This window comes from Phaethon lepturus, unplaced genomic scaffold (genome assembly GCF_000687285.1).
Source record: "Phaethon lepturus isolate BGI_N335 unplaced genomic scaffold, ASM68728v1 scaffold57287, whole genome shotgun sequence".
Classification (NCBI taxonomy): Eukaryota; Metazoa; Chordata; class Aves; order Phaethontiformes; family Phaethontidae; genus Phaethon; species Phaethon lepturus.
The window spans coordinates 11,915-23,749 of NW_010553755.1; the positions used below are offsets into that span (position 1 = coordinate 11,915).

Sequence of the window (11,835 nt, forward strand, 5' to 3'; positions counted from 1 at the left end):
TTGCATGTTCTGCACCTTTAAGAAGACTGATAAAATGCCTGTACTGACATTTATTATTCTAATTCAGATTTTTACGGTCTGGTCTTCTAAGGATTTCTAGACTAAGTATCCTCTGCAGCATGATTTAAAGTGAATTTGTAATCATATTTTATGTTCAGCCGTGCGCAAACTGAATCAATTTCTGCATAAGTCTCTCAGTCACTCCTAACTTAGTAGGCTTAAAAAGCCTACTCAAACCTCCTCCTCCAAAATTCAAACAGGAAGTTGAAAATGCTCTTTAGCCATAAACAATGTCCATCCAGATCTATAGACAAAGAACCACCAGAAATCTTCCTTCCACCTATTACACTAGTATAATATTTACCTTATGTATTGGTACAGGCACCACTCATCTCTGTCATCAACACAGATGAACCAGCATTACTTCTGTAGTATCTTCTAGATGTTATCACCCTGCAATCAAGAAAAGATACAACAAATTGAGAAACGTACATTTTACAGCGCGAGTCAACCCATGGTGCTTCCCCCCATTTCAAAAAAAGTCACAAGCTTGGGTTTGCAGATTATTCTGTTGAAACTTTTACTACTTCTCTTTTAAGTGGTGGAGGATTCACTGGCTTGGAATGGACTGGAATGGCTTAGTGATAGGTTGCATGGCTTATGGATTCTCATTCCTTTTCAATGGTGCACTGCCATGTTAAATCCATAAGTTGAACGACAAAATTTACTGAGGACTAAACAGTAGTACAAAGCTCTTGGGTTTGTGGTTTGTTTTTTTTTAGTTGGAGGTCTTCATGTCTACCATAGTCAAGAGCATCTTTTGAACTTCATGGCTTTACCTGAGTCATAACAACTTGCCACAGGTTCTGCCACATCTACTAGATATCCCCGTAATGCAGTATCAAACTAAAGAGTCAGGCATCCAACTAAACGTCAAGTTTGCAATGGCTTGCTTCAAACTCCCAATAGCCGAGCTGATATTTGTCAATCTAAACCAATTCCTGATTTCACCAGGCTTTTAATTTTGTTAAAATATAGTATATGCAGCCTTTTTAAGCATCTTCACTGAAAGATAGGAGCACAGAATACCCCCTCCCAACCCTACTTGGCAATATTCTGCCTAGAGTGAGCTGCATTATGACTTTAGTTTCAAAATTGGTGCCACAAATGCTTTATATCCAAGAAGAAATGTTGAATTTGGAGAACTTCTAATGTATTGGAGTATTTCTTTTCCTTTTTTTTTTTAAATCTAGACAGCACTTCCATTGCCATGACGTGCAGCTTGTCTTACTGTACTAGAGGAAGATAACTTGGTTCAATTTTGACTTAGACTGAAAAACTAGTTTGCTTTGCTTACCATCTTTGCTGTTTCACAGGCATTTGATGCTTTAAATCAGCTGTGGAATGCTGAAAGATTCACTTGTTTTTATGAAGCCATAAGCCTTTGAGAAGTTGGAGAGAAAGACTTCTTTGCTTATCTTATTTTCTCCTTTGGAATCAAAGATGTTCCTTTAAAAGTGAAACACTACAGAGTTGCAAAAATTTGAAACAGTATGAGTAAGCATCGTTTTGCAGCTTCTTTGATGGAATTGGTCAATTTTTTTTATTTTTACAGTATTCTGTAGCTGACTTACATGTACATGATTTATCTGGAGGGGAGATCTTTTCAAACTCCCCATGAAACAGTAGGAAGGCAGAAAATAGTATTATCCACTTGCTTTTTCAGGTTAAGTGAATGATATCCTCTATTTCTCTTTACACAAGGATCTGAAGGCATTTTGTACTGGGAACACCGTGACTTCAAATTCTAGGCACAATTGAACTTTGTGTGGACTATCCCCACCACCCTCCAAATCACAAGCAACACTTTGTTTAAGAATGAGATGCTGAACATGTAGAACAATCCATCTCCATGTTAGATGGTTGGATGTTGTGTGGAAGATCTTAAGAACTGCTTGTTCCATTCATGAGGAAAATCAGATGGGAGGTGTGGCATTTCAGGGAAACTTTACTTTGAAAATTACAACACTAGTACACAGCTCAAGTTTTATACATTTAACATCTGCTTTTTGAAAGAAATGTTAACAATTTTGAAATGAAATTAAACATCGGTTTAACTTTTCCTCACAAAAGCATAAAAGTCATGGAGGGGAAAACTTAACAGGCAACAATAAAAAAAGGTAAAAACAACTTTTCCTTTTAGTAGTCCTCTGGTAGTAAAGATAGAACAACTTCCACTTTTCCTTTTTTTTTTTTTTTGAGAAGTAATCTGTCTTGGTCCAAAATTTTTTAGAGTTTTTAGTATCTGCTTCTGCCTCCACCTCTATCGGATCTGCTTCCACCACGGCCACCACCTCTGGGTGCTCCGCGGCTTGAACTACTGTAAGAATCACGAGGAGGTGGATAGCCCCTTTCCATGGATGGGGGAAGACCCCTGTCTTGTCTTCCAACACGATCACGGCCACTTGAGTAGACATCACTTCTGCTGCTTGAGTAACTTTCTCGGCTTCCATATCCATCTCGTGTGCTGCCGTAATCATCATATCGACTGCTTCCACCATAAGATGGCGGGGGCCCTCGTGCAGGTGGAGCACTACGTGAGTTACCTGCAGGGTCAATGGTCAGGTAATATGGCAACACCGTAAGTTATATATAACAATTTCAATCTGAATTTACAGAATTGCTGTATTTAAATGTTTACTGCTACTCTTTTGTATGTATTGAGATGTTCTTAATATAATCTGCCACATTAATGGTATTTAAAGTGGGGATTGCATATCGGGCAGTGAGTGGATTTAAAGACTCTGAAGGAATGAAGACGGTGTTCATTCAGGCAGGCTCTTTACTGGGTATTCCAGAACAGCTTGTTATTTTAGAGAAGAAACTCAGCCATATTTTCCAGAGATAGTTGCAATTCTGAACTGTAGACTTTGCTTCTTTAGCTTATAGCTTATTTAACAAGATGATCAAATGACAACCAACAACTGCACTTTCACTGTAGGGGGAAAAAAATGTCCCACTTCCCCATAAAACATGAGCAACCTAGTAGAAATCAGATTTATGATTTTATGGCACCTGTACAGATTACTACATGATCCTCAAAATGGATTCTTACCATAACTCTCATATGAATCTCTGTAGGAGCCTCCACTTGGATGATCCGAGTAGTCTCTGTCACGTCCACCACCGTATCCATCACGATCGCTATAGGAGGAAAGACTACTAAGAGTTAGTACAAATCAGTGAGAACCCAGCAAGAATAAAATGACAGGGAGAAAAATCCAACAGTAGATACCTATATCCCCTAGAGGGGTATTCGTCACGTGAACTGGAATGACCATAATCACGATATGCATAGTCTCGTGGGGGTGGTGCATAGTCCCGTGTATCCCTGGAACTGGGATAATCTCTGCTTGAATAACTACAAAGAACAAGAATTGAGATGTTAGCCACATGTCACTTCTGAAAATCAGGGACTGAAATCCTTTCTCTGAACAAAAAAAAAAGCCGTACTAAATTAGTCAAATATATTTACCCGTCTTTAGTGCTATAGCCATCATCTCTTGGAGACATGTAGACATCTCTTCGTGATGGCATGGGCTCTCTGCGTGGAGGACCACCGTAACTGTCTCTTCCACGTGACACAGGAGCTTAAAAGAAACAGTCCAGATTTTTCAACTTAATAAGCATTTAGGCACACAGAAGACTCCTCAAGGCAAGTAAGTACTAGCAGACTGTTTATAGCTATTTAAAAGTATTTCTGTAGCCTACATTTTTAATACTTTACACTTCTGCTTGTACAGTTTTAAAGCAGCGCTAGAAGGAACATACTTATCAAATCACACCAAATTGTTCCAAACAGCTACAAAATGGTATTGGTATAAAGAGAACCGATAGATTAGAAAAACAATATGCTATCCCACAGCAGATTTAGTTAGAATCAATGATTTGCAACAGTTCCTGAAAAAAAACTAAAGCGCTACAGCTGACTAAGCAACAAAGTAACTCAGGAAATCCTTACCTCTTCCTCCCATACTACTGCTACGCACTGGTCCTGAAGGTGCTGATCTCTTAGGTGGAGGGCCTCCACTTCGTGGAGGTGGACCTCTTTTCATGGGAAGTGGCCCTCGAGAAGACCCTAGAAGGATAAGTCATAAACCAACTTGTTGTTTCTGTGATACTCACCTGTATGTCCCTAAAGCACAAACTGCAGTAACTTAGGCACTGTTATTACTATTATGCAATCAACAGTAAACTTCTAAAAGTAGACCTCAAAGCCTTCTCTTGTGTTTTGGCCACTGCCAGATGCTACTGGCAGAACTGAGAGCCTACCAAGTTAACCTTCCACAGCCTAAATTCCTGTCAAGAACTGTTTTTTAGAACTTATCCAAAAGCCACACAGTGTGACACAAGGGAGAAAGACAGCTAATACCTGTTACCAGTCACAGCTTAAATGCTCAACAAGTTACTGTTCTCAGAAGACAAGAGCCACCTGGGAAGATGTACTAGAGAAGATCCTACACAGAGATGGAACAGAGGCACTACAGAGTCTGTAGAACCTACGACACAGACTCTTCAAGACAGGAATGTTCACTATTTCCAGAGTTTTTCTCTGCATTACAGCTTTTACTGTTATACTTCAGGTGCTGCTTGCTGTTTCTTATAAGTGACAGTTTTGTTTTGATACTGAAAAAGTCTGAATAAATAGCTAATAAATAAATTAATCTTAAGTTAAAGAATATCCAGTATCAAGTAATGTGCTACCCTTCCACTTCAGAAACCTTCAAGTCAACACACTACTATTTTGTAACAACAAACAAGGCTTAGCTTCCCTAACTCCCACTATGATCTGGAAGGTTCAGTCCTAGAATTTAATACATTTAGACCTCTTGCTAGTAAGAATGAAAGGCAGTTCCCTTTCCCTGCTGGAAGAGAATCACTTTTTCAACTTGAATACCAGAAAGCTTCCTTTCTCATGTGCAGGGCAGGAGTTTTGCTTTTCTTTCATAGCCAAAAGTCAAGTGGAGTGTTAGTTGTAGAAGGGAATCTTCAGATTTGAAAGCCTTTTCTTAAGGTGTACTTGCCTAATCAAAAATTTGACTAAACTGCTGAGATCATATTTCATCATTTTAATAAAGAAAAAGAAGTGCACTATTCAGCTGTTTTGACTTTTTTTCCAGTAGGATTATTGTCATCTTCCAATGGGATTGTCTTGTATGTTGTCCAAGTATATAATGAGAGGTAAATACATACCCAAGTGACTCCCTCTTGAAGGTGGTCCTCTCGCGCCACTTCCGCCTCTTCCACCTCTAAGGCCCCTGGGAGGACCTCTGCTTCGTGGGGGGGGCGGCGGCCCACGCCTACCACCACTTTCAAAGGATGGCTTGGTTGCTTGTTCCACTTTAATTGCTTTCCCATCTAATGACTAAAGAAGAAGCTGCTTTACTTACTGCTCAGTCATGTTTGTATTTCTTAAATTAAGCCCCTCTTGCTTCACTATTATAGGGCTTCCATTTTATAAAGTTAGAGCAACTCTAGAACTGATTTCAGTCTTCAGTATTAGTCCCCATGTACTCAGCAGGACGTTGGGCCTAATTTCTACAGCACTTCATTCTTGTGGTATTGATGAAAAAAAAAAATACAGAGCAGCATCAGAAAGGACTTTCAGTAAAAACACAAGTGTCCAATGATTACGGCAGCCCCATGTCATTTATTCTGTAAATGAAACATGATTTATGATCTCCAATTTACTTTCAATTGCCACGGACTTTTGTACCAAACTAGGACTGCACCAGTAGTTACAGGATTAAGCTGAAGATATCTTAGCTTCAGTTGGGATTTCTGGCAATGGGGAGGCCGTTCAGTACATTTTCTTGATGTCCTGATAAAACGGTGATCACTGAAGTATTTAGAAGCAATTTCAGCATCTACAAAGCAGACAGTATGATAATTCACCGCTTTTTTCTACTGTTTCAAGCTGGGTTTTAAAAAAAAAAAAGATGACTGTCACAATTTACTCTATTACTTGCTTTTCCAGATGCTTTGTGGTTTTGGTTTTTTGTTTGTTGGGGGTTTTGTTGTGTGGGTTGGTTTTTGGGGGTTGAGGGGAGTGGAAGGTGTTTCTGGAATACAGACCCGCAGTAACAGGAACTCTGCAGCAAGCTATTATACCTCAAACATGAGCAGGTGGCAAGACATATTGAGTAACTCAACCTAATTAATCACATTTCTGTGTATCTTTCAGATACCACACATTTGTCAACTACAGCAGAGACACTTTCATAAGCTCTGCTGAAGTTGGGTTACTGCACATCTATCCTGGCAAACATGGTTTATTTGCCTCTTTCAGCAGTTAAATATGTAACTCTATGACAACTAATGAATTATACAGGCAGGAATTGTTGTTTATTGCACTTTGCTGCAATAAATGAACAAGAATATGAATGCTAGTAATATCTTACTCTGAACTGCTAGCAGCATTTTACAGAGGTACTGAATCTTTTTTGTTCACCACTGAAATCTAGCCCTCTCTGATATCATCTGCTTGATTAACTTGTGTATTCTGCCACCATATGCAGTTGTAGCTACTGTTTGAAAAACCTGTGTGTCTATCTACAGGTCCAACTTGATCCATTGTGAGAAAAAAATTAAGAAATACTAGCAAAATCATATTGGTCTTGGCTTTGACTTAGTAAAAATATTCACTTATGGAGAAGTATTTTCTACTTCCTCAAAAAGCCTTTTGGCATGACAAGCTGAAACATTCCAGGAGTGAGCATTAGTACCTCTAATCACTGGAACTTCTCAGTTTGTATCATACTATTTTGCCATCATTATCATTCATGTCTCAGTCATCCTTCTCAGAACAGAAACAGTGGGCTTGAAGCCTTAAGCTTTGCCATCATTTATCATTGCTGTCCTCAACTTCACAGCAGATTCTTGACAGCTTGTTTTAAGTTTGGAAACCAAACACCATCCCCTTCTGCTAGCAGGGGTTCTGAAAACCTGGATGCTATGTCCAAGTTATTTCCTTTTTTATGTAGGAGGTACAGTTTTCCTTATCATTTCTCCTCCTATTTCCTTCTGCCTTGCACTTACGCATCTTACCCTAGGCAAAAGACAGGTTTCTTTTGAAATTGCTTTATGCAAGCCGTCTTAAAAAGCTATGCCTAAGGTTCAAAAAGACCTTCTATTATGTCCAGGGTTATTTTTCTTTTTCTTTGTTAACCAGAAAATATTTGTCAAAGTTAGTCTGTCCTATAGCAGAGGGGACAACTTAAATTTATAGGTTCTTAGTTCAAAGAAAGGTATCATCAGATAAAACTCACACAAGCCATCTCAGGGAATTTTTTTTTTCAGTAAGCCCAAAGCACCAGCTGTCAACATCAACACTCATTAGTTGGTGTTTATAACCTGGATTCAGAGTGTTACGGTAGCATTTTTAATATGATATGGGCACCATAAAGTGGAGTCACCTTGATGCTAAAAAGCAACAAAATAATTTAAGAAAAGAGTAATTTAAGGATAATAACAGATTGACAATCATGAAAACTTCTGTATGCAGAATGAACAATCTACACAGCTTTAGACGGTGAGCCAGGGAACCTTAACCAAACAGAATTAGAGAACTGTCCTGCAAACTGTTCCGCATTCCAACAGAAAAGATGAATGAAATTTTTAAAATTTTGGGAGTGGGGCAGACATCAAGTATTCTCAAAAAACTGTTACAGAAATTTGCATGAAACTGCAACCTAACACCGCACACGGCTTTCCTCTCCAATGGATCATTTTACTGTTGATGCTGCAGTGACTCCGCCATTTCTGCATGGTCCCTGATGGCACTTCCAGTGGGCTTCCGTTCAGCAAATATATTCTGAGGACTGAAGATGACTTCTTATCAGGCTGAGCTTCTACATATTATATCACTTCTTCACCAAAAGAACTGGAAACACTTTCTGTTGATTAGAGAAAGGCAGCCTTCTGTAGCACTGAGCACAGTTCAGACTGTTCTTTGGATCATAGTATTTGTTTGCAACCTCTTAAGACAGGCCAGCTGGCTTAGCAGGTCTACACTGGAATTAGATCTTTGGTTTGTCCTGGATGTGTCCTCTAAGATCATGTCCTCTCTTTAATTATCCATTTTGTCCTCAGGACTTAAAATCCAAAGATCATGAGAACAGCCTACTGCACAGAATGACCACTACAGACTCGGAGTAGTCACACTTGTGTCCAGATAAGCATGTGCATGACATCAGGATGTAGAGTTGACTACCGTAAGTTAAGGTTCTTCTTAAAGAAGGATAGTAATTTTCTATGATAAAGTACTTGAACATTTCTTCTGTGCTGCTCAGACATGCTAACATTGATACAATTCTGCAGAGAACGTAATTTAAGTGAAAAATCTCCACCGCCACTCCAAAATCATCATCTTCTGACCCCTTTCTGCAGGACTAAAATTAATCTTCAACGAGCAAGCTCAGACTAGTCTATGCTTGTCCCATTTTAGAATGAAATATAATTAACCCCCCCACCCACCCAGAAAGGAAGCAAAATATTGTATAGAAGTTTTTCACAAACATTTGCAACACAAAAAGACCAAATGCAAATTCACTCTTGCAGAATCTCAGTCAGCCTCTCCTACTGGCTGCAACTTTGAATTCCTTTAGAAGGACACAACGAGCAACACACTGGCGGTGCAGAACTCTTCCCCCTGGCTAAACAGGTCAACTGATTCTTTACTGACTGCTTGAACTATCATCTGCACAGTGCTTCTGCTGTTTCTTCTTAAGTGCCTGAAATTCTCACAAGCACTTCAAGCCATCATTTCCAAATGGACAGAAAACATCCAAGTTCTGATTTATTACAATGATCTCTCCCACAGCATGCCTCAAACATCATTCCTCCTCAGATGCAGAATGCAGAGTCTTTTTGAGGTACAAGCAGTACTTATTGTCCAGAAGGCTTTGTGAAGATGAGGACGAGAGACTACCTCACGAACATCTTCCACATCTTTCATATCCATGGTCAAACCAAGATAGACCAGTACATAGTTGCAACTATACACAATAAGCAGCTAAATGTTTATGTCAAAACAGTCATTCTAGGCCAAATCCCAATTGAGGATGTTCTTTTCATGTACTATTTCCTGTTCAAGTTTCAAAGCAGATGAAGGTACTTTTAGATTTGTAGCACTGAAGACAGAAACCATGAGAATGACGATCTGCAATGCAAGGCAGTACTTTCTAGCATTTCTTGACAGTGATGCAGATGGTGCATTCCAGAACATGTAGACATCACCTGAGATGAACATTTCATCTCATTTAGCTACTTTACACATTACTTTTCTGAATGTTTCCAATGTGACCAAACACATGCCACAACATTCAAGATTTAGAACAGATGGTGATTATTTTCAGAGGGATTTTCATTTGAAAGCTGCACTCCACACACTTAGGATTAAGTGACTGAAGTCCTTTCAGTACGACAATTAGCTGTTGGCGCTTGAAGTTACCCCTTATGTGAGGGGTTCAGTGTAATGACTACTTCAGAGGAAATCAGTGTTTAAGAACTGCAGTAAACAAGTCTTCAGACCTGTAGCGAGCTACACAACGTAGAAATAAATTCAATAAAAGAAGTGCCTTTAAGGATGTTTAGGCTGGTACAGAAAGGACATTATCTGACTTGTCACTCTGCCTTGACAAAAACTACTAACTTGTTTCAAAAGGAAGCAAACCTCCAAAAACAGCAACATGAATTGTCACGAGGTTGTCCTGAAGCACCCAGAAACTAAGTACACACAGCAGAATGCCTGCTATAACACAACACAAGGAAGTTTTACTATGTGTTCACTGTGAACACTACAGCAAGCTCATTTTCTTCCCAAAGCGCAAATATTCTTCATGCTTTACTTACTGACTCCAACAACTGACATTTTTGTTTCACTTTAATGTCTGACACTAATAAGGCAAACAGCTATCTAAATCCCAAGTGTTAATCAGAATCAGTAGAGGCTTATTCATCTTACATGAATGGCATCTCAGAGACACCACTCAGAAAAAGGCCAATGCAGCATGACCTTAACACAACCGTTCAGATTATCCGTGAAAGACCAGAGTCTGAAATTCAAGTTAGCCGAGAAGACAGTTTTCACTGCCTAAAGAGATTGCACCTCTTATGAAAATAAGCAACTGTTGACCATTAACAACAAACTTGCATCTAGCTTTTCAAACATGCCAGAACAGACACAGATCACAACAGCTTACAATCCTTTGACAAACTATCCTGGTATTAGATTCATCTGAGAACTTTTGCTCCAAAATCTTAAGTTTTTCTTTTCAAAGACATTACATATGCATTACATTTTTTTATTTCCTCTTAAAGGCATTATCAATGCATTGTAGGGTGCAAACAAGAAAATTCAACTGCTGGCTAACTGCAAAGCTATTTCACATTAACTGGCAAGATGCTCCTCATACATGCCAAGTAGATTGATGATGCAACTCACAATGTAGGTTATCTACAAATTACCAAAAAGCGCATCATGCTCCAGCACAGTAGGGAAGTCACATTAAACCTATGTTAAGGGAACTGTCAAATCCATAATCAGGAGAAAGCGATGCCAGCTTCATGAAGACAAAGACATTTTGCCAAATTTAAAGTTATGACTTGTCTCTAGAATCTTCTAACCTGTTATCTTTCCAACTTTTATTACTAGTTCATTTACCCCAAAGATCAATACTGCTGGTCAGTAGCAACAGCAACATATAATTGGTCTTAACTCCTACCTTTCCATTCATATCTCTGGCAGCATCTTTTGCATCTGCTGGACTCTCAAATGTGACAAAGGCAAATCCTCTGGACTTGTTGGTTTCGCGATCTTTCATCAAAAGGACTGCGGAAATAAATCCATGTTACCCTTTCCGGTAATTAGGCAGCAACACTTAACCTTTACTTAACCTTTTAAGCTCAGAACTTCTTAGAGGACAGGAAAGCACCATCATTTCAGATGATCAATGCCAAAAAAGTCATCACAGCTATGCTGTTGCTTTTTTAATTTTTAATATGTTAAAATAGAAAGGTTTTTCTCTTTACCTTCCACAATGCGTCCATATTTGCCGAATACAGCCTCAAGGGCTTTTTCACTAGTCTCTGTATTCAAGCCCCCAATGAACAGTTTCCCAGGACGATCCGCTTCAACCATTTTGATTCCACAGATGACCTACTAAAAGTATAAGGTTGTTATTAACAAAACATCAAGACTGCAACAGAGACTTCCGTACCACTTTATGGAATAGAAATGACTTCTTTCCTCCAAAGTACAAGCAAGTTTTCTTTAGCAAGATGCCAATTAAGAGATACGAGGTATAAAAAATTAAATTTTTTAGACTGAATTAACTAGAAGTAGTACTGCCTTCAGTTGCTTCTTCACATTATATAGCCTATTTCAAACAGATTAAGTTAACTTTAAGAAGTGAGACAAAACACTGATTGAGAACTCTCTTAAGATCAAGCAGTATCAGTGAATGTGAAAAGTCTTTCAGGGTTATTGCCTTTTTGCCCTCGATGGCAATCCTAGCACTCCCTCCCTCTAAATCCTGCCATATATGTTCCAAAAAATTTAATTAATGTTTTGGTCTTACTTTGACATATTAACTTTAAAGTCAGCTTGGCCCCATATTCCAAATTAAGCTCATTCTTTGTTACTTAAAATACATCGAGACTACGCCAAAGTCCTGGTCTACAGAACGTGTCCGCCTGAACGGACACCAGACCACCACTACAGTTCCATACAGCAAGGCCACGGCCAAGGCAAGGCGGGAGAACGGGGCGGGGGGG

At 39.0% G+C, this 11,835-nt stretch overlaps 1 protein-coding gene across 2 annotated transcripts; it reads right to left on the minus strand.

Annotated features, from left to right (window-relative positions):
- Positions 1-1,988: 1,988 nt before the first annotated feature.
- RBMX (RNA binding motif protein, X-linked) lies at positions 1,989-11,217 on the minus strand. Of its 2 annotated transcripts, none has more exons than XM_010291606.1 (8): positions 11,092-11,217; positions 10,785-10,891; positions 5,293-5,425; positions 4,022-4,138; positions 3,536-3,650; positions 3,296-3,421; positions 3,116-3,204; positions 1,989-2,606 (listed from the first exon to the last, which is right to left on the minus strand). In XM_010291606.1, exons 1-8 carry the CDS (start codon positions 11,198-11,200, stop codon positions 2,299-2,301), a joined length of 1,104 nt encoding a protein of 367 aa, XP_010289908.1. In that variant the 5' UTR covers positions 11,201-11,217; the 3' UTR covers positions 1,989-2,298. The 2 variants fall into 2 exon arrangements, with proteins under 2 accessions (XP_010289908.1, XP_010289907.1); XM_010291605.1 differs by having other exon boundaries at positions 3,116-3,219; positions 5,254-5,425.
- Between the last annotated feature and the right edge of the window lie 618 nt (positions 11,218-11,835).